Source organism: Chiloscyllium punctatum, chromosome 6 (genome assembly GCF_047496795.1).
Source record: "Chiloscyllium punctatum isolate Juve2018m chromosome 6, sChiPun1.3, whole genome shotgun sequence".
NCBI lineage: Eukaryota > Metazoa > Chordata > Chondrichthyes > Orectolobiformes > Hemiscylliidae > Chiloscyllium > Chiloscyllium punctatum.
The window spans coordinates 30,925,390-30,948,423 of NC_092744.1; the positions used below are offsets into that span (position 1 = coordinate 30,925,390).

A 23,034-nucleotide genomic window follows, 5' to 3' on the forward strand; every position below is an offset into this window, starting at 1 on the left:
TACTTTAGCATGGTGGAATTGAACAATAAGCTAGCACATACACACAGACCATGGTTTGCTGTTGGTTTATAACCCTATTTGTTGAGTATTCCAGGAAGGGTAAAACATAAACACATCTTCAACCTAGGATGGTATTTCTTTCAATTCATTAAGTTTGTTGAATGGGACACAAGCCATAGGAGATCACAGTTCAATTTTTGAATGACATTTCACTATTTGGAACAGTGAGTGAAGTACCCTTGACATTCTTCAGGTGTAAATTTCCATGGTTCCTTCCCAGGACTCAGTTTAACTACAACAGGGGTTTTGGGAAAACACTCAATTTACGTTCTCTGCCACCTTGTGCTCTATATGTTATCTATTTAAAAGAACCATATGTCGCACTTAAAAGTTCAATGTACCCTTCATTAGTTTGGGTTATTATCTATTATGAAGACAGTTTCAAAACAATCAGATTCACTTGTTTTGAACCATGCACAAGAATGGTCAGATTCCTATGTGGTGCAAACTTCTGTAGTCCCACTCCATTTAAGTAGTATTCTGTTTTCTATTTTTCCCACCAATGTGTATAATCTCACATTTTCACACATTAAACTCCATCTTGTTTATCCAGTGAATTAACTTCTTAATATTCCTTTGAAGACTCTTGAGCAATAGAAACTGTTGTAAACTGGATCTCTTTTGATGAAGTTGTGAAGAGTGAACTGAGTGCATAAATATCTAAGCTAGCAGGGGGACTTCTACAAACTAAGCCAAGCTAGTTTTCCTAATTATACAACGCAAATTATGGAACATGTATCAACTTGTTATCTGCACGTGTTATATGAAATACAAAGGGGAGTAGTTGGGAGCAATCTCTCTCTCTTGAAACCTTTCTAAGGGAAAGGGAAGAGAAAGAGTGAGTAGCTTTCTTGGGGAAACTAGCAATGGGTAATGGACTATGTAATCTTCTATGATTTTATGGTACTGATTAATAGTTGTTCCATGATAAATAATTTCAGCTGTGTGTTTGTAAACTAATTGTCTCTAGCATTGTTTCCTAGATCATCACACACCGATTGTACCAAAACGTGGACTTTGCCTTGGATGTCCAGTAGATTTGCCAACTGACCACCACCGATTAAATGAAACAATTGCACTTGCTATTGCAAAGTTTAACACTGAGAGCAATCATACAAACTACTTTCAGCGTGACCGAGTTTACAAGTTCACTCGTCAGGTTAGACCTTTCTTTGCAAGTGTGCCAACACGAAGTGTAGCTATCTTCCATGTTTCTGCGTAGCCTGGTTCTGATCATCTTTTAGATATTACTGTTGGCTTATAACCCTCTTTGATGAGTATTCCAGGAGGAGTAAAACACAAACACATCTTCCACCCAGGATGGCATTTTAGATTAGATTAGATTACTTACAGTGTGGAAACAGGCCCTTCGGCCCAACAAGTCCACACCGCCCCGCCGAAGCGCAACCCACCCATACCCCTACATCTGCCCCTTTACCTAACACTATGGGCAATTTAGCATGGCCAATTCACCTGACCTGCACATCTTTGGAGTGTGGGAGGAAACCGGAGCACCCGGAGGAAACCCACGCAGACACGGGGAGAATGTGCAAACTCCACACAGAGAGCCGCCTGAGGCGGGAATTGAACCCGGGTCTCTGGCGCTGTGAGGCAGCAGTGCTAACCACTGTGCCACCGTGCCGCCCACTTTCTTTCAACTCATTAAGTTTGTTGCATGGAACACAATCCATAAGAGATAATATTCATTTTTTTGAATGGTGGATCAGTGGTTAGCACTGCTGCTTCACAACGCTAGTGACCGTGGTGCAATTCCAGCCTCAGGCGACTATCTGTGTGGAATCTGCACATTCTCCCTGTGTCTGCAGGGGTTTCCTCCAGGTGCTCCGATTTCCTCCCACAGTCCAAAGATGTGTAGGTTAGGTAAATTGGACGTGCTAAATTGCCCATAGTGTTCAGCGTTGTGTAAGTCAGGTGCATTCGTCATGGGAGATGTAGAGTAGTAGAGGAATGGGTCTGGGTGGGATACTCTTCTGACGGTCAGCGTAGACTAGTTGGGCTAAATGGTCTGTTTCCATACTGTAGGAATTCTATGATTATATTCCCCACCTGAGAAGACAGGACCCCATTTGAGTCTTTACTTTAAGACAGATATCCAACTGAGAAATGTTAAGGCTAGAAAAAATGATGGAGTAAACACCAATAAATAACTTCCATCAAGGTTTTCCTTCAATGAGTATTTGCAACCTCCCTTTCATGATCTTCAGCCACATCATTTCACATTTAGTGTGAAAGCTCTGAAAATCTTCTCTGCGGTCCAAAGTCAATCAAATGGGAATTAAGAAGATTTGTTCTCCAATGTTGGGTCCTGATAAGTTATTTTTTTGTGAAGTGAAATTTCCATTGTGCCATTAAAACAGATCTTCCCTCTCTTTATTTTATCTTAAAAGCTGAATGACGTCATAAGCTTGAAGCTAATTCACTTGTCCTGAATCAAAAATCATGTTAAATTTAGAGAATATTGAATTTCACAAGGGTTTTATTTCAATCATGTTGTCATTAAGTTCCTAAAATACAATATGAAATTTAAAGATTCAATCTGATCACCCTTATCCTTTTTTCTCAACTTATTTTCTTGTTTTCTATTATATATTTGCTCCTTATTTTGGTCTTAACTTTTCATTTTCCTATCAAATTGAACCATTACCTCATCCCTAAGATTCGTTGCTAACACATCACTTGATTGGCGATGTGAGTAACATTTATGTTTTGGATTATGTTGGCCAAACTTTGGTCATCAAAATCCAGAAGATAGGATTCTTATCATCATCCAGTGATGTACTACCATCTTATTCCACCCAATGGTTGAACAGTCTGTTCATTATTCAGATGTTGTCTTGAAAAGTGAGAAGCAAATTACATTTTTGAGCATGTGTTTCAATAGCTGTTGATGTGTCTCAATTTGCCTGTTGTCTGTAATCCCTTTTCCTTGCTGTATTATCAAACAATACTAAACCTAAACACTGAGGCAAAATGAAGACCATTCTGATGATGATTACATCCAATAATGTTTTTTTCACAGCAAGTTTGTATTAATAAAACTATCCTTTTAATCAGGTGGTAGCTGGAATTAAGTATGTATTGAAGTTCTCAATCCAGGAAACTGAATGCAGCAAGGAGGATTCCGATGATCTTCCTCCCGATTGTGATGCAAAGGCTGATGGCATAAAAGTGAGTAAGTTTAAGAATCAACCTTACTTCTCTTCTGCTTATGAATACATCATGAGCCACTCGCTTGCAAGACATCAGAATTGTCTATGGTTGTTGTTTTAACGTGGCTGTAGTTAACACTCTAAAGTTCATGGTAATCCTTCAATAAGGGGGAAAGACAAAAGAGCAGCCTCTACAGCCTGCCCGACCTCACTGGCCAAATGGCTGTAACCACAATACTGGTTCCAACTTTAAACAGGCCTTTTCCCTGGTTATTTTGAATACACCCTGGGTAGTTCTTCATTAATCCTTGAATAATGTTTGCCACCCTGTGGGCCATTGATGTCTGGTGTGCTGATCCTGCCTTTAAACGTAAGTGCATATCAGTTCCTGAGCTGCAGTGTGTAAATTTGAGAAGGAGTGAAGCTGTTTCTTCATTATCATTGTCTTCCTACAATTCCACCACCTTGTTTTCCCCCACTGGCAGGTCAGATTACAGCACTTGGATGGTGGTAAGCAAGAAGCACATACTTACACCATCTAATGCTTGTAAATCAGAAATGATTATAGCACAAGGGTGATTTGGGATATAAGAACCATTAAATCAAAGAATACCTACAGCCCTGCAAAAAACTATTTGGACTGTACAATTCAGGAGAGCTGTCATGAAGATCAATTCAATTAGTCCCAGTTCCTTACACATTGTATGTAACCCTACAAATATTTTTCCCTCAAGTGTTTATAAATACCCTTATGAAAGTCACATCTGAAACTCCTTCACTCAACTTCCAAATAGTAAATTCCAAATCGTAACCACTTGCTGTGACATAAAATATTTTCTCATGTTAACTTTTCTTTTCTTGTCAATCACTTTAAATCTGTGCCTCTGGTTCTCCACCCCTTTTGCAAAAGGAACTGTTTCCGTCTATTTACTCTCATTTTGAACACTTCTTCCACTGTCCTCTTAAGTTTCTCTTTTCTATGGAGAACGTCCTGAGCTTCTCCACCTAGTCAATCGTTTGAACCCATGTCCCTTATTCTACTGACATTCTCATAAACATTTTCTACAGCTTATTTTAAAGGCTTGACTTTCTTTTTAATGTATAGTGCCCAGAATTGGATAGAATCCTCGATTTGAGTCTAAACCAGTCTTTCAAAAAGGTTTGTTGTAATTTTGTTCCTTTTATATTATGCCTCAAAGATCCCAAAGACTTTTTAAAATGCTTTCCCAAACTTCCCTGCCATCTTCAATAACTTGTGTATGTATTTGCCATGTTTCCCTGTTCCTACTCCCTCTTCAGAATTATAAACTTTCGAGCATCTTACTTCTCCATCTTTTTCCTTCCAAAAACACACTTCACATTTCTCTGCATAAACTTCCATCTATTCTGTGTCTATCCATTTCATGAGCCTGTAAATATACTACAGAGTTCTATCACAATACTTTCACGATTTGTCTTCTGCAAATTTTAGAATTAAGCTATGTATGTCCAAATGAAGTTGTTAATAAATATCACAAAAGCTGTGGTCCTATTTTTGGCCCCAGGAACCCTCTTGATGAGCTTCTTGATGACTTTCTTCAAGACTGAAGACCTTCTTCAACTATTCAACACTATTCTCTGTTTCCTGTTTCTGCATATATTGTATATCCTTACTGCCACTGTTTTTTTTAATCTTATGGGCTTCATCCTTGGTTAGCTGGACAGCTAGTTCACGACGTAGTGTGATCCCAACAGCATAGGTTCAGTTCCCACATTAGCTGAGGTTACCATGAAGGACCCTCCCTCTCAAGATCTCCCTTAATCTAAGATGTGGTCACTCTCAGGTTAAACTACTATCAGTTGTTACTCTCTCTAATGAGAGAGCAGCCTTATGGTCTAGTAGGATGATGGAGATTTTACCTTTCATCAGCCTAATATATAGACAATAGACAATAGGTGCAGGAGTAGGCCATTCTGCCCTTCGAGCTTGCACCACCATTCAATATGATCATAGCTGATCATCCTTAATCAGTATCCTGTTCCTGCCTTATCTCCATAACCCTTGATTCCACTATCCTTGAGAGCTCTATCCAACTCTTTGTTAAATGAATCCAGAGACTGGGCCTCCACTGCCCTCTGGGGCAAAGCATTCCACACAGCCACCACTCTCTGGGTGAAGAGGTTTCTCCTCATCTCTGTCCTAAATGGTCTACCCCGTATTTTTAAGTTGTGTCCTCTGGTTCGGCACTCACCCATCAGCTGAAACATGTTTCCTGCCTCCAGAGTGTCCAATCCTTTAGTAATCTTATATGTCTCAATCAAATCCCCTCTCAGTCTTCTAAACTCAAGGGTATACAAGCCCAGTCGCTCCAGTCTTTCAGCATAAGGTAGTCCCGCCATTCCAGGAATTGACCTCGTGAACCTACGCTGCACTCCTTCAATAGCCAGAATGTCTTTCCTCAAATTTGGAGACCAGAACTGCACATAATACTCCAGGTGTGGTCTCACTAGGGCCCTGTAGAGCTGCAGAAGATCCTCTTTGCTTCTATACTCAATTCCTCTTGTTATGAAGGCCAGCACGCTATTAGCCTTCTTCACTACCTGCTGTACCTGCATGCTTACCTTCATTGACTGGTGTACAAGAACACCCAGATCTCTTTGTACTGCCCCTTTACCTAAATTGATTCCATTTAGGTAGTAATCTGCCTTCCTGTTCTTGCCACCAAAGTGGATAACCATACATTTATCCACATTAAACTGCATCTGCCATGCATCTGACCACTCACCTAACCTGTCCAGGTCACCCTGTAATCTCCTAACATCCTCCTCACATTTCACTCTGCCACCTAGCTTAGTATCATTAGCAAATTTGGTAATGTTATTACTAATACCATCTTCTATATCATTAATATATATTGTAAAAAGCTGCGGTCCCAGCACTGATCCCTGCGGTACCCCACTGGTCACTGCCTGCCATTCCGAAATGGAGGCGTTTATCACTACTCTTTGTTTCCTGTTAGCCAATCAACTTTCAATCCAAGTTAGTACTTTGCCCCCAATACCCTGTGCCCTAATTATGCTCACTAACCTCCTATGTCGGACTTTATCAAAAGCTTTCTGAAAGTCCAGGTACACTACATCTACTGGATCTCCCTCGTCCATCTTCAGAGTTACATCCTCAAAAAATTCAAGCATGATTTCCCCTTCATAAATCCATGCTGACTCTAACCTATCCTGTTACTACTATCCAGATGTGTCACAATTTCTTCCTTTATAGTAGACTCCAGCATCTTTCCCACCAGTGAGATCAGACTAACTGGTCTATAATTTCCTGCTTTCTCCCTCCCACCTTTCTTAAAAAGTGGTACAACATTAGCCATCCTCCAATCCGCAGGAACTGATCCTGAATCTATCGAACTCTGGAAAATAATCACCAACACATCCACGATTTCTCGAGTCACCTCCTTCAGTACTCTGGGATGTAGACCAATCCGGCCCCGGAGACTTATCAACCTTCAGACCTAACAGTCTCTCCAACACCAATTCCTGGCAAATATAAATTCCCTTAAGTTCAGATCCTTCAGCCACTGTTAGCTCAGGGAGATTGCTTTTGTCTTCCTCAGTGAACACAGATCTGAAGTACCAATTCAATTCTTCTGCCATTTCTTTGTTCCCCATAATATATTCCCCTGTTTCTGTCTTCAAGGGCCCAACCTTTGTCTTTACCATTTTTTTGCCTTTCACATACCTAAAAAAGCTTTTACTATCCTCTTTTATATTTTTGGCCAGTTTACCTTCGTACCTCATTTTTTCTCTGCGTATTTCCTTCTTAGTAATCCTCTGTTGTTCTTTAAAAGCTTCCCAGTTCTCCGTTTTCCCACTTATCTTTGCTATGTTATACTTTTTCTCTTTTAACTTTATATGTTTCTTAACTTCCCTCGTCAGCCACGGTCACCCATGCCTCCTCCTAGGATCTTTCTTCCTTTTTGGAATGAACTGATCCTGCATCTTCTGCATTATACACAGAAATATCTGCCATTGTTCCTCCACTGTTATCCCTGCTAAGGTATTGCACCACTGAACTTTGGCCCGCTCATCCCTCACAGCTCCATACTTCCCTTTATTCCACAGAAATATTGTCACTTCCGATTGTACCCTCTCCCTCTCAAATTGCAGATTGAAGTCACTACTTCCCAATGGCTCCTTCACTTCGAGGTCCCTGATCAATTCTGGTTCGTTGCACAATACCAGATCCAGAATTGCCTTCTCCCTGGTAGGCTCCAGCACCAGCTGTTCTAATAATCAGTCTCAGAGGCACTCCACAAAGTCTCTTTCTTGAGATCCAATACCATCCTGATTCTCCCAGTCTACCTGCGTGTTGAAATCCTCCATAACAACTGTAGTAACATCTTTGCGACAGGCCAATTTCAACTCCTGATTCAACTTCCATCTGACATCCAGATTACTGTTTGGAGGCCTGTAGATAACTCCCTAAGTATTTCTCAGCTCTTTCCACACTGACTACATCCCCTGATTCTAGGTCCTCTCGCGCAAGGGACTGAATATCATCCCTGACCAACTTGGCCACCCCGCCCCCTCTGCCCATCAGTCTGTCCTTACGATAGCATGTGTAGCCTTGAATATTCATTTCCCAGGCCCTGTCCACTTGAAGCCACGTCTCAGTTATCCCCACAAGATAGTATCTGCCAATTTCCAAAAGAGCCTCAAGCTCATCCATCTTATTTCTAATGCTTCGTGCATTCATATATTGGATTTTTAATTTGTTACTGCCCTCACCCTTCCCATCAACTCCTATTTCACTCAACCTTATAGCATGATCCCCTTTTGAGTTTTCTGCTTCAATGATACAGTTGTCTTTCTTGACTTCCCTTGTTCTAACTTTCCCTTCAATTTCCTTCTTAAACATCCAGTTTCTCCCCTCCCCAGTTTAAACGTAGCTGTGTTGCAGTAGCAAACCAGCCTGCCAGAATGCTGGTCCCCAACCTATTAAGGTGCAAACCATCTCTCTTATAGAATTTATGCTTACCACAAAACATACCCCAGTGATCCAAGAATTTAAGTCCTTGCTTCCTGCACCAGTTCCCCAGCCACACGTTCAAGTCCGTTATCTCTCTGTTTCTGCCCTCACCAGCCCGAGGAACTGGAAGCAAACCGGAGATAACCACCTTGGACGTCCTGCTTTTCAGCCTTCTTCCTAGTTCTCCGAAGTCCCACTGTAGTATGTTCCTCCTCTTCTTCCCAACATCATTTGTGCTGACATGTACCACCACCTCTGGCTCTTCACCTTCGTCCTTGAGGATTTCCTGCACTCTGTCTGTGATGTCTTTAACCCTGGCACCCGGAAGGCAACACACCATCCTTAAGTCCCATCTGCTGCCACAAAAACCCCGGTCAGTTCCTCTCACTATCGAGTCCCCTATTACCACGGCTCTGTGCGATGTCCGATTCTTCCGCTCTGTCTCCAAGCCAACATTTGATTGACAGACCTGGCCGCCTCGCAGACTGGCAGTCTCATCTGTCTCTACTGTTTCTAAAAGATTCAACTTGTTCCAGACAGGTACTTCCTCCGAGGTCTCTAGCACCTGTCTCCTCTCTGCCTTTCTCATCGTCTACTCTCTTCTGCTCTCTTCTGGTACGATTGGTGTAATAAACTCGCTGAAGGTCTTGTCCAGAAAGATCTCGTTCTCTTGGATGAGTCTAAGGTCCTCGAGTCCTTTCATCAGTGCTGCAATATGCTCTGTCAGTAGCTGAACGTGCACACACTTTCCACACTTATATGAGCCAGACACACCAGAGTCGTTGACCTCCTACATCAGGCACATAGCACATTGAACCAGCTTGGCAGTCATGTCTTTACCCTCTTCAACTGTGGCGTAATCACTTCACTCAACCTCCTTGTCAAAGACTCCTGAGCTAAAGCCTCACTCTTCACTCCACAGGGACTTCCTTGCACCCTCTTTTTGGGGCAAGTCTGTGGACTTTTAATTTAGGTTAGAGGAGGAGGGTGGGAGGGAGGCCCTACTTTGTAGGACCTGGGGTCTAGAACACACCCACTCAAATAACAATCTTACCTTCCCGACCGGCTTTGTGCTCCGACTTCACTTCCGCCCAGCACCCGCTGTTCTCTGCTGCAAAATATAACTTTTGTCTTAACCTGATCCTCCATCTCTTTAGTCATCCAGGTAGTCTGGCTTTGGTTAGCCTGCCTTTTCCCTAACGAATCATCACTTTTTTAAATGCAGTGAATTGTTCATTTACAGTTTTCTGTGCCAGTATTTAATTCCAATTCATTTGGAACACATGTGTTCTCATAATAGTGTCATGAACTGGAATTTTAATCTTTGAGGTAGGAAATACAATTCAGCCATTTTCCAGCTGCCTGGAATCCCACCTCCTGCCTGGCCATGTCAATCCACACTATTTTCATTGACAGGTAATGGGCATGTGTGGGGTCAGAACTTCTCAGTACAGTATGGGGGTAGAAAAAAGGACATGGAGGCTAGAGTTGGCAACTTACCTCACTTCGCTGTGACATTGATCCTGTTCAATAGATAAGTATCCAGCAACCTAGCTATCGATTCTCACCACCAAATCCTACACCTACATTTCATATCATCTCCATGCATTAATGCTCTTTCCATTTAACATTTACTCGAATAAGAGTTAACCATTTTAGGAGCTCTTAAAGCTGTTAATCAAGCACACATTAAGCTTCTTTTGAAAACAAAAATATAATATAACCATAAAATTGTGAAAATATTCAAAGAAGCAAGGTTGGATCACATGGAACACAGGAAGAACTAGCTACTTTGGATACAGAACTGGCTCGAAGGTAGAAGATAAAGGGTGATGATGAAGGGTTGTATTTCAGACTGGAGGCCTGTGATCAGCAATGTGCTACTAAGATCAGTGCTGGGTCCACTGCTTTTTGTCATTATATATAAAATGATTTGGGTGTGAAGTAGATGTTCAGTAGATGACACTAAAATTGGAGGCGTAGTGGGCAGCAAAGAAATTTGCCTCAGAGTGCAACAGGATCTTGATCAGATGGTCCAATGGGCCGAAAAGTGGAAGACATTATAGTTTAATTTGGATAAATATGATGTGCTGTATTTTGGGAAGGCAAATCAAGGCAGAACTTACATACTTAACGGTAAGGTGCTAGGGAGTGCTGCTGAACATAGAGACTTTGGAGTGCAGGTTCATAGTTCCTTGGAAATGGAGACACAGGGAGATAGAATACCAAAGAAGGTATATGGTATGTTTGCCTTCATTGGTCAGAGCATTGAGTAGAGGAGTTGGGAAGTCATGTTGCGACCGTACAGGAAATTGGTTCAGCCACTTTTGGAGTATTGCATGCAATTCTGGTTTCCATCCTGTAGGAAGGATGTTGTAAAACTTGAAAGGGTTCAGAAAAGATTTACAAGGATGTTGCCAGGATTGGAGGGTTTGAGCTATAGGGAGGGGCTGAATAGGCTGAGGCTGTTTTCCCTGGAGTGTGGGAAGCTGAGGGGTGACCTTATAAAGATTGATAAAATCAAGATGGGGTGGATGGGTAAATAGGCAAGGTCGTTTCCCTGGGGTGGGGGTGTCCAAAACTCGAGGACATAGGTCCCTTTTCACCTTAAAACTGGGGGGAGGGTGTGGCGAGGGGGGAGGGGGTGCAATGTTTCCAATCAGAGGATGGTGTGCATATGGAATGAGCTGCCAGAGGAAGTGGTAGAAGCTGATACAATTCCAACATTTAAAAGGCATCTGGATTGGTACATGCATACAAAGGGTTTCGAGGGATATGGGCCAAATGATGACAAATGGCACTAGATTTATATAGGATATCTGGTTGGCATGGGCGAGTTGGGCCAAAGGGTCTGTTTCCATGCTGTACATCTCTGACTCTCTCTCTTCAAAAGGATGATTTCCTTAAGAGTTCAAGTCTTTGTAGTGCAGCAGGTGCTCATTTATTGCTGTGGTTCGAAGTCTGAACAGTTGGCTGCCCCATCAATCAATAAAAATATTTAAGCACAGGGAGCAGATAATAAAGTAAAAACTGAACTGTAACACTGCTCAGGACAGAAGAGCATTTTATGCAGTGGACATTATACTTTAAAACATCTGAAGACTTTTATGCTTTCACACTGGTGGTAAAAATTGTGGTGACTTGGTTTTTCAAAATCAATTCATCACAGAGCGATTGCAATAAGAATATGTTTAACTAATCGTACCCAATTATATTATCACAGGTGAAGCAGACAACATCCTTATGAGGATCTGAGGAAGAGGCACTTGACTGGAAACATTAACTTTGATTTCTCTCCACAGGTGTTACCAGACTTACTGAGCTTTTCCAGCATTTCTGTTTTTGATCCTTATTGAACTTGCTTGTGAAAAGGAAGATTAATTCAGATGAGTTTTTCCTTATTTTTCAAAGCTGCTGAAAGATGTTTTGTATAGGTTCAAATCTGTGAAAATACCAAGGGATCGAAAATATAAACCCCAAATCTGAACTTGGTGGCACTGGCCTGGTGCATGTCGGCTATTGCCTTCAGCTTCCTGCCTCATCCCATACTGATTAAAAATAAGATTATTCCCCAGAATTGGGTCCTTCCCAATATTTTAAAGTTGGCCCACTTCCATGCTGATATGGATGGAGACAGCAAAGTCTGGTCCTGAGAGTCTCTGCTATACAGAAGGAGCTTGATTCACCACTCAGTTAATGCTGGATCTTTAGAATAATTCAGTAAGGTTCATTCCCCCACTCTATCCCTGTATTCCAGCAAGTTTATTTCCCATTAATGCCCATCCAAATTTCTTTTGAGTTATCTTTACACTCAGCACATTTTGTAGGCAGAGTTCCAGGCAATCCTATGAATTTGGCCCTCATCCAATTATGGCAGCATCTGAGGAGCAGGAGATGAAGTTTTGAGCATAAGTTCTTCATCAGGAATGAGGGGGGTAGCCCAATGAGAGGGTGGTGGGGCTGGGGATGAGGTAGCTGGGAATGCGATAGGTGGATGGAGGTGGGGGGGTGGTGGTGATAGGTCAGAGAGAAGGGTGGAGTGGATAGGTGGGAAGGAAGATGGTCAGGTAGGACAGTTCACCAGGCCATCCCAAGTTGGAAGGTTGGATCTGGGATATGGTGGGGGGGGAGAAGAAATGAAGAAACTGGTGAAATCTACAGTGATCTGTATGATTGGAGGGTTCCAAGGCAGAAGATGGGGCGTTCTTCCTCCAGGTATCGGATGACTAGAGTTTGGCGGTGGAGGATGCCGAGGATTTGCATGTCCGTGGCGGAGTGGGAGGGAGAGTTGAAGTGGTTGGTCACAGGGAGGTGGGGTTATTTGGTGTGTGTGTCCCAGAGATGTTCTCTGAAACATTCTGCAAGTTGGCATCCTGTCTCTTCAATGTAGAAGAGACCACACCGAGAGCAATAGATGATGTGTGTGGAAGTCTGCAAGTTGGCATTCTTCCACTTTGCCAAAGACATGCAAGCCCTGGTCCTCCTCCACCACCATCCCCTCCCACTCTGCCAAGGATATGCAAGTCCTGGGCATTCTCCACCGCCAAACTCTAGTCATCTGACACCTGGAGGAAGAATGCCTAAAAATTTACCTTGGGACCCTCCAACTACATGGGATCAATGTAGATTTCACCAGTTTCTTCATTTCCCTTCTCCCGCACCCCCCCAATCTCCTATCCAACTTGCAGCCCGGCACCGCCCTCTTGAACTGTCCTACTCGTCCATCTTTTTTCCCATCTCTTTGCTCCACTCTCCTTCCCGACCTATCACAATCATTCCCCACCTCCCTCCACTAATCACATTCCCAGCTACATTCCCCCCAGCCGTACCCCTCCCATTTATCGCTTGGCTCCTTTGAGCCAGCCCCTCATTCCTGATGAAGAGCTTATGCTCGAAACGTCAACTTTCCTGCTCCTCAGATGCTGCCTGACTGGCTGTGCTTTTCCAGCGCCACACTTTTCAACACTGATCTGCAGCATCTGCAGTCCTCACTTTCTCCTCCAATTGAGTTTCTGTTTTACTACAAATTGCTCTAGAACTATTTTCTCTAGCTTATGTTATTATGATCACTATTCCTTTAATGTTCCCCAGCTGAAGCTTTATCCACTTGGCCTCTTTCTTACAAACAAGTCCAGCAATACCTCCTTCCTACTTGATGTATCTCTTGCCAACACACTCGAACAGGAACAGAGGTCCTTGATGTCCTCAATGTGCACTCATACTGGGCTGAAAGTGAACCAGACATGGTGCACTTATTGCAGATCCAGCAACAATAAGCCCATTATTGCTGCTTCTCCTTTGCTGATCCCCTTGCCATTTCACTGACCTCATTCTTCTCTGCTCCCCTTATTGCCTGGCTCCCCCAGTTCACTCAGAGAACAGGACAGCATAATAGGCAGTAGGAGTGATGCAGTGAGGAGTCTTTCTGAGTGTTTTTATGTATCAGAAATGTACTGCATCAAGAAAATCTCTGAATACGCCAAAACTCTTGTAGTTCCCTGCTCTTTATATTGTTCCTATTCCAGTCTGCATTAGGATAATTAAATTTTAATATTATTACCACTCTGTAGCTTTTGCACATTTCTGTATTTTTCTTGTAGATTTTCTGCTCTGTTGTTGAATAAATGTACTTAATTGGTTTTCATGATTCTCACCATATAAATGTTGTCCTTGAACACTCCAGGACATCTTTCTCCCCAACACTTAGTATTGATTAAGAATAATATCAATTATTTCTCCTCCTTTCTTTCCTTCCCAACATTTTCTGAACTGGAATAATTTAGCATTCAGCCCTGTCGCTTTGCAAACTAGTATTCCGAGGTGGCTCGTTGTGCCTGCAACTCCCTTACTTTAATTAGCAAGCTCTGTGAATTTTTCCTGATTTATTTTAATGGTTATGCAGTGAGGTGTATACGGCTGAGAGAACTGGGTTACTTATTTCTTTCCAGGAATGCCTGTTGAATCACAAGTTGGTGAGACCACCCAAAGGTCTTGCCCTGCAATTGAGACTCAGCAGCTGAATCTCCACCTAGAGAGAGCTGCCCGTAGCTTTAGTACTCATTGATGGCCTGGTAAACTGTGGCTGCTGCACAAAGAACATTGCCTGAAGACCCAGCGTCACTGATGTTCCTTCACTGATCAGTGCAATTTCAGGTGTCCACTGAGAGAAAAATCTACATAATAGCTGAAATTGAAAAATAAAATTGCCACAGGCTGGGAGACCAAATTTTAACAACACCAAAAAAGGGCTTTCTTTGCTCCAAAATGTCCACTGTCTTCTTCAACCAAGGATTCACCGTGGTTGAAAGGGCCTGTGTCTGACTCTTCTCTGACAGTTCAGCCTTCACTCCATCTCTTCCCTTCCACAACAGTACTCACTCACCATCCCACCAGTCTCTTCATGCAAAGGACCATTAGCTGCCATTTCTGCCACCTTATGCACCATGCCACCTTCAGACACACAACGTTCCCCTCTCATCAGCCTTCCACAGGGATCAGTCCCTCTGGGACACTTTGGTCCACTCCTATCCCTACTCCCAACACTATCTTCACCCCCAACATCTGCCCGCACCCCCATGGCATCCTCCCATGCAGTCGCTGAAGGTAAACATCTACTTATTTACTTCCTCTTTCCTCATTATCTAAAGCCCCAAACACACCTTCCAGACATAGCAGTGATTTAGCTGCACTTCACTCAATCTAGTCGACTGTATTCACTGTTCTCAATGTGGTCTCCTCTACACTGGGGAAACTGGATGACACATATGTTCTGTATACAAAAATGACCCTGAACTTCCTGTTCCCTGCCATTTTAACATATCACCATGTTCGTGACCAACATTTCTGTCTCTGGCTTGCTGCAGTGCTCCAGGGAAGCTCAGCAAAATCGGGAAGAACACCACCTCACTTTCTACTTGGGGACCCTGAAGCCTTCATAACTCGATACCCATTTAACCATTTTCAGCCCTGAGCACTTCTTTACTTGTCTTCTCCCAAAACCCATATACCACACCTTGTCATCACATGGACTGCCACTGCAAACAACCTATTTCAGTCACTAATAGCCCCCATTAGCAGCTATTCATTCTCCTAGAGTGACCTTTACCCAATTCTTTCTCTGCCCAATAGCTGTTCTGTTTGTCTGGGCTCCATTTCCACCTATCATTTACTCCCCGATCCCCACTCCCACCCCCTCCCCAAACCCCAACAATTTATCCACACACCTCTTAAAACTTGTGAGGTTTGCCACCCACCTCTATTACTCTCCCAGGCAATACATTCCAGATTCCCATCACCCTCTGGTTGAAGATTCTTTTTCCTCAAATGCCCTCATCCTTCACATATGGGTATAAAATGCCTCAGTCTCCTAAAATATATGAACATTTCTTCTGCTCATTCAAATGGATAAGCAAGTTTCAAATGAACGTATAAAGTGCTTGCATTTATAATCATTGATGGTATCATTTCATCCTCTCTTTTTTAGCAGATCTTCATCAAGTGGGTTAAGTTTTGTCACAATACGTGCATAGAGGAGCCATTTTAACAGTTAATTAAACCTTTACAAATCAACAAGTTAATCGAAACAGTGCTGATAAAAATTGTTCCCAACAGTGTCATTACCTGATGAAATTATATTCTTGCCTCTTGTACATTTGGATTTTTAAAGTAAATCTTTTTTTTGTGTCTTTTAGCTATACTGTAATTCGCAAGTGTATTTCAAGAGTTGGATGAATTCTATGAATGTATTCGTGGATTGTAATGTTAGCAAGTTGGAGGTAAGTCTAAAATTCATTTTATATTGGCGTTAACTTTTATATGAATTGCATTTGGTTGCAATAGTTGAACCATTTAGTATCTATGTCTGCTTTAAGGACGTGATTAATGTAAGTTAATTGAAGTTGTCAGCTTATCAGAAATAAATTGTTCCAGTTCTAGTTTGTCCAAATGCAAATTAAATTGTCATCATCTGGACTTTTGAATCCAGATTTTAACCCTTCCATTATGTTGTTCTTGTATTTGAAACTTCATTTAAAAATTTTACCTTCCTCTCTGCGTGTCCACTTTATTGGACCCTCCTGAATGGTTTGTAGTTGTGTATGTTCAGCTTCCTAAAATGCCATAGCCAAAACCATACCTTCCTAAATGCTTTTATAACACAGGGCAATGTCACCAAGAAGTCAATCCATTTGAAAGTTAGTTCTTGTTAATCTTGAAGTTTTGCTTTGTATGATTGAAGTTCAAAGTAATAGTTGATTTTGACAGATAGGAATTCAATTTATTAGATATATCCATCAAAGATATTCTTCCAGCATGACAAGAAATTGCATTATTGAATGAGTACTGTCCCAGAATCATTTCAATTACATATTAATTTACTTAATCTTCCTATTTTTAAACTCTAATCAATGCTAAGATTACTGCCATGTGGTCCTGCTTTTCAATCTCTTCTGTAGTTCTTTAAATTCTATTCTCAGTACCTCATTCTTCTTTCTACTGATGTCGTTAGAGCCCTTGTGGACCATGACCTTTAGCTCTTCACTCTCCCTTAATGGAATGTCTTGTAGCTGCTCTGTGATATCCTTGACCCTGACACCATGATGATAGATGGCATTTCAGAGTCACAGAAATGTCTGACTGTTGAATCCCATATTGCCCTTGATCTTTTCTACACTCCCATCAGTACAGCTGAGACACTTAGGTGATGCCACAAACTCGACTCTCAATACATTCCTCTGGTGAATGATAGCCCTCACCATTGTCTAAAATGAAAAACTGGTTAGTGAGTAGGATAGACATGTACTCCTGAACTACCTCTTTCCAGACTGCCTATTGGTCACCTCTCTCTGTCTGGTCTTAATCTGTTGTGTGTCCATTAGACATAGTACCCACATGGCTTTCAGCTCTGTGTTTTCACCTTAATTACCTCTGCCATGATTTGAGCTCCAAGCCTGGAGCTCAAATTTTTGCAGCTGGAGATTCTTCTTGGCAATGTGATTGTCTAGGCTATAAGAAGCATCCACAGTGTCCCAAATGGTGCAAGATAGAAATTCCAATGCAACTGAGCTTTTCTGACAACCTGTTTTCAGGATATTTATATTAAACTGGAGCTGTGACAGTAAAAAATGATATTTCTCAACCATTGGCTGTAATGAGCATACCAAGAGAAGTGCCACACAGTTCTAAGATTGTGATATCCCCTTGGTCATGCTACAACTTGTATATCAAGCAGTGGAAACAATATGAGCTGGACAGTCATGTAATCCCACAACCAATGGATCAAATCCAAGCTCTGCAGTCCTGTGAAATCCATCTATGAATGGTTGTGGACAAGTAAGCAATTATCCCCATCCTCATTGATTGTGGAACATAGGACATCAATGTAAATGACAAGAGTGAAACCTTTGCAATCAACACCTAGAAGCATTGAGTAGATGATCTATCTTGACCTCCTTCTGAGGTCCCCACAATCACCGATTCTAGACTTCAATCAATTTGATTCACTCTCTTGCCATGTCAAGAAATGTTTGAAGACATTGGATGCTGCAAATATTTGCCTTGACAACCTTCCAGCAATAATAATGAAATCCTCTACCCTGGAACCCACTGCAGCCTTTGCTGAGGTATCTACAATATTGGCATCTACTCAATAATGTGGAAAACTGCTCATGCCTTTCCTGTCCAGAAACATAAGGATAAGTTTAATCTGGCCAGTTGCCATCTCATTAACCTCTTCTCAATCATCAGTAAGGAGAATTAAGTTCTAATCAGCAGTTACACTGCAATGACCTACTCACTGATGCTAACTTTGAGTTCTGTAAGGGTCACTTGGCTTTTGACCTCATTGCAGCGTTGATATAAGCATGAACAAAGGAACTGACTACTCCACTAATAGTAGTTAGTGGAGGCCATAACCCAATGGTTTTATTGCTAGATTATTAATCCAGAAACTCTGCTAATCTTCTGGAGATCCAGATTTGAATTCCAAGATGGAATTTGAATTCAAAAATAATATCTGGAATTAGGAATCTACTGATGACCGTGAAACCATTGTTGATTGTTGGAAAAACCCATGTGTCTCACTAATATTCCTCAGTGAAAAAAATCTGTCACCTCACCTGATCTGACCACAGCAATATAGTTGACCCTGAATTGCCCATTGAAATGGTCTAGTAACCCACTCAGTTGTAATAATTGCTACAATGTCTCAAAGAAATGAAACTGGATGGACCACTCAACATCGACCTAGGCACCAGAAACAACAATGACAAAAACAGCCCAGTCAACCCTGCAAAGTCCTCCTTACTAACATCTGGGGGCTGCTGCCAACATTGCAAGAGTTATTTCTCAGACTAGTCAAGCAAGAGCCTGAGATAGGCACACTCATGGAATCATACTTTACACACAGTGTCCCAGATACCACTGTCACTGTCCCTAGATATGTCCTAGCCCACCAACAATTAGGAGGGAGTTGCCCTGGGAGCCCTCAACATTGACTCTGGATCCCATGGAGTCTCATTACTTCAGGTAAAACATGGGCAAGGAAACCACCTGCTGGTTACCAGCTCTGTCCTCCCTCAGTATTCCTCCATATTAAACAACACTTGGAGGAAGCACTAAGGGTGGCAAGGGGCACAAAATGTACTCAGGTTAGGACACTTCAATGTTCACCACCAAGAGTAATTCGGTAGTTGGGTCCAAAAGGACTGGGTTTGCGGCAGGTGGTGAGGGAACCAACAAAAAGGAAAAACGTACTTGACCTCATTCTTACTAATCTGCCAGCTTCAGATGTATCTGCCCATAACCTTATCAATAAGAGTAAACACCACATAGTCCTTGTGGAGACAGTGCCTCATCTTTATGTAGAGAATAACCGCAACTGTATTGTGTGGCATTATTTCTGTACTAAATGGGACAGATTTCAAATGGATCCAGCAATTCCAGATTGTGGATCCAGGAGGTGTGGGCTGTCAAAACAGCAGAATTGTACTCCCAGCATATTCATTACTTAACGATTGCCATCAAGATAGGCTCAATGGAATGTGCAGGAGGGCATGTCAGAACCAGCACCAGGCGACCGAAAAATGAGGTGACAACCTGGTGAAGCTATAGGACAGGATTACTTGCATGCTAAACAGCATAAGCAGCAAATCATAGGCAGAGCTAAGTGAGCCCACAACCAACATGTCCGATCTAAGCTCTGCAGCCCTGTCACATCCAGTCATGAATGGTGGTGGACAATTAATCAACTCACTGGAAGAGGATGCTCCACAAATATCCCATTCTCAATGATGGAAGAGCCCAAAACAACAGTGCAAAAAATAAAGCTGAAGCAATCTTCAGCCAGAAGTGCCAAGTGGATGATCTATTTCTGCCTCAGCCAGTTGTCTTTAGCATTACCTGTACCAATCTACAGCCAATTCATTTCACTCCAAGTGAAATCAAAAACAGACGGGATATTGGAAACTACAAAGGCCATGGCCTTGACAATATTCCAGCAACATTACTGAAGACTTGTGCTCCAGAACTTGCTGCTCCCTAGCCAAGCTCTTCCAGCACAGTTACAAAACTGGTATCTAGCCAACTGAATGGAAAATTGCCCATTCTATACACAAAATGCAGGATAAATCTAACCCAGCCAATTGCCACCCCATCAGTCTATTCATGATCATGATGGAAGGTGTCATTAGCAGTGCTATCAATCAGCACCTGCTCAGCAATAACCTGCTCAGTGAAGTAGAGTTTGAGTTCCACCAGGCCACTCAGCTCCTGATCTTATGGTTCAAACATTGACAATTGAGCTGACTTCCAAAGGAGAGGTGAGAGTGGCAGCCTTGGGCATCAAGGCTGCATTTGTCCATGTGTGGCATGAAGGAGCTTGGCAAAACTGGAATCAATGGGTATTGGAGGCAAATTCTTCACTGGTTAGAGTCAAACCTATTACATTGGAAGATGATTGTGGTTGATAGTCCATCTCTCACTCCAAGGTATCTCTGAAGGAATTCTTCAGGGTAATGTCCAAGGCTCAAAAGATCTCCCAGCTGCTTCATCAATAACCTTTCTCTATTATTAGGTCAGAAGTAGGGTTGCTCGCTGATGATTGCATTATGTTCAGCACCATTTGTAACTCTTCAGATACTGAAGCAGACTATGTTCATATGCAACAAGATCTGGTCAATATCGAAGTAATAGTCACATCACACAAATGCCAGGTAATGACCATCTCCAATAGGAGTCAATCTAATCATCACCCCTTGACATTCAATGGTGCTTACCTTCACTGAATCCACCACTATTAACATCCTTGGAGTTAGCATCGACCAGAAATTAAACTACACTCACCATATAAGCACAGTAGCTATAAGAGCAGATCAAAGGCTAGGAATACTGCAGTGAATGACATCCAAGTCCCATGAATGAATGAAATGTTTTAATTAGCATGAAGGAATCCTGGTAAAATTGAAGTCAATGGTTATCAGGAGGAAAACTATTCATTGATTGGTGTCATGTCTAAGAAAAAGTTCAAGGTTATTGATAGCCATCATCTTAGTCTTATATCATTATTGCAAGACTTCCCCAGGAACAATTTTCAGCAGTTTTATCAGCGTATAGAGTAAAAAACAGATAATCAATAGTTTTCTTTCCAGCATATGTTATTGGGAATCTTTGCAGTTGGTTGCACAATGTGCATGTCACTTACAATTCCTCAGATAGTGCCAATATAGCGAAAGAGCTGGATATCATCATCAAGAACCCCTCCGCCAACCCACCCACCCCTGCCGGCATTTTCCCCTGCCACCGCAAGAATTGCAAAAACTGCACCCACACCTTTCCCCTCTTATCTCTGTCAGAGATTTAGATCTCATCTACTGGGTCTGTTGCTCCTGATGTAGTCTGCTCTACATTGGAGATACAGGACGCCAATTTGTGGAACGCCTGAGTGAACGTTTCTGGGACACCCGCACGAAACAACCCCACCGCCCCATGGCTGAACACTTTAACTCCTCCTCCCACTCTGCTGCGGGCATGCAAGTACTGGGTCTCATCCACCACCAAACCTTACCACCCGATGCCTGGAGGAAGAACGGCTCATCTTCTGCCTTAGGACCCTCCAACCACACAGGATCAATGTGAATTTCATCAATTTCCTCATTTCCCCTCCCCACATCTTATTTTAAATCCAACTTTTCAACTCGACGCCACCCTCTTGACTTGTCCTACCTGTCTATGTTCCTTCCCAGCTATCCGCTCCACCCTCGTCTCTGACCCATCATCTCTTCACCCCCCCCCACCACCTCATCTACCTATCACATTCTCAGTACTTTCCCTTCAGCTCCACCCTGTACTAAGGATTCCATTACTAGGGGTCATGAGTTCAAAGTGAGAGGGGAAAAGTTTAGGATGATACATATTGCAAGTTCTTTACATAGAGGTTGGTGGGTGCCTGGAATGTGTTTCCAGTGGAGGTAGTAGGGGTGGGAACAATAGCATCATTTGAGAAGTAGCTAGACAGATGTCTGAATGGGGAGGGACCAAAGGGATACAGATCCTTAGAAAGTAGATGGCAGATTTAGATAGAGGATATGGGTTGGCTGGAGGGCTGAAGGACCTGTTCCTGTGCTGTAATGTTCTTTGTTCTTTATGTTTCAGGTCCAGCGATCCTTCCTCAGAATTGGGCAAGTTCTGAGGAAGGATCGCTGGACCCGAAACATTAACTGTGATTTCGCTCTAAAGGTGCTGCCAGATCTGCTGAGCTTTTCCAGCAATTAAGTTTTTTTTTGTGTCTGAGAAGACATGATGATGTATAATCAATAAATGACAATGTATGAGTTGACCATGGAGTGCAATCATTTGCAATTTTTGATGGATTTCAGGGGTATTTAATAACTTTAAATCTCTCACTCCATAGATTATAACATTTGCGGCTCCTCGATATGTAGGTTGGGGGCCATTTAGCATGCCACAGCCCCCTCGATCACATTCTGATGGAAATGACACCCATCCAGAAAAACTCACCTCTGCTGAACAAACTCTTGCAGACAGCCTGGAATCCCCTAAATGCCCAGGAAAACCCTGGAGAGTCTTGCTACAGCATATATCTGTATCTTCCTCAACTGAACAACACCATGACAACAACACTGTGCAAACAGCATTTCGTGACCTTGATTTACTGGACTTTTAGTCAGTAAAAGTCTCCCACTGCTTCTGGATTTGCATTGATCCAAAAATAATGAAATAAATATTGTAATAAAGTTTATTGTTGTAAGTTAAAGTTCTTTGTTCCTGTCAATTCTACTCTTCTTACAGAATACATTTTTATCTATGGGGTCTATGAAAAGACATAAAGTTGAGGTCTCTAATGGCTCTTGAAGGTCGTCATGGCTCTGACAGCTTTGTAGGTTTAAATAATTTCACAGAAAATTATTAAAGGATAAAAGTAAGAAATGTTCATTATTCATCAAGTCAAATAAAGAGATTTGTTGAGAATGAGAATTTGTAGCGATGTTTCATGTGTTCCCAACTGTCAAGACACATGAAGGATGAAAGGGCTAATCACATTTCAAACCCTCCGGTTTGTCACATCAAAGACTTCAGTCCTTTTTTATCATGCTGCTGTACATTTTCTCAATTAAAATGTAGTTAATTGATTTAAACAGAAGCTATAAGTAGTAAAGACAACATTTTCTTGAAAGAAGGAAAGAGTCATTATCGAACTTCTTAACCGCAAGAGAGAATAACGATGTGATGTCAAGGATATGACATTTGTGCAATCATGTGGGTTCTCACATT

The 23,034-nt window shown here is 42.1% G+C and overlaps 1 protein-coding gene across 1 annotated transcript in view; it reads left to right on the forward strand.

The window, feature by feature from the left end:
• LOC140478835 (kininogen-1-like) overlaps window positions 1–22,516 on the forward strand; it is a 29,653-nt gene extending 7,137 nt beyond the window's left edge. Inside the window, exons 4-7 of the mRNA XM_072572286.1 lie at window positions 1,044–1,219; window positions 3,136–3,249; window positions 15,939–16,022; window positions 22,154–22,516. Coding sequence (XP_072428387.1) covers window positions 1,044–1,219; window positions 3,136–3,249; window positions 15,939–16,022; window positions 22,154–22,426 — 647 coding nt within the window. The 3' untranslated portion in view covers window positions 22,427–22,516. The remainder of the gene's footprint in view (window positions 1–1,043; window positions 1,220–3,135; window positions 3,250–15,938; window positions 16,023–22,153) is intronic.
• The last annotated feature ends 518 nt before the right edge of the window (window positions 22,517–23,034 follow it).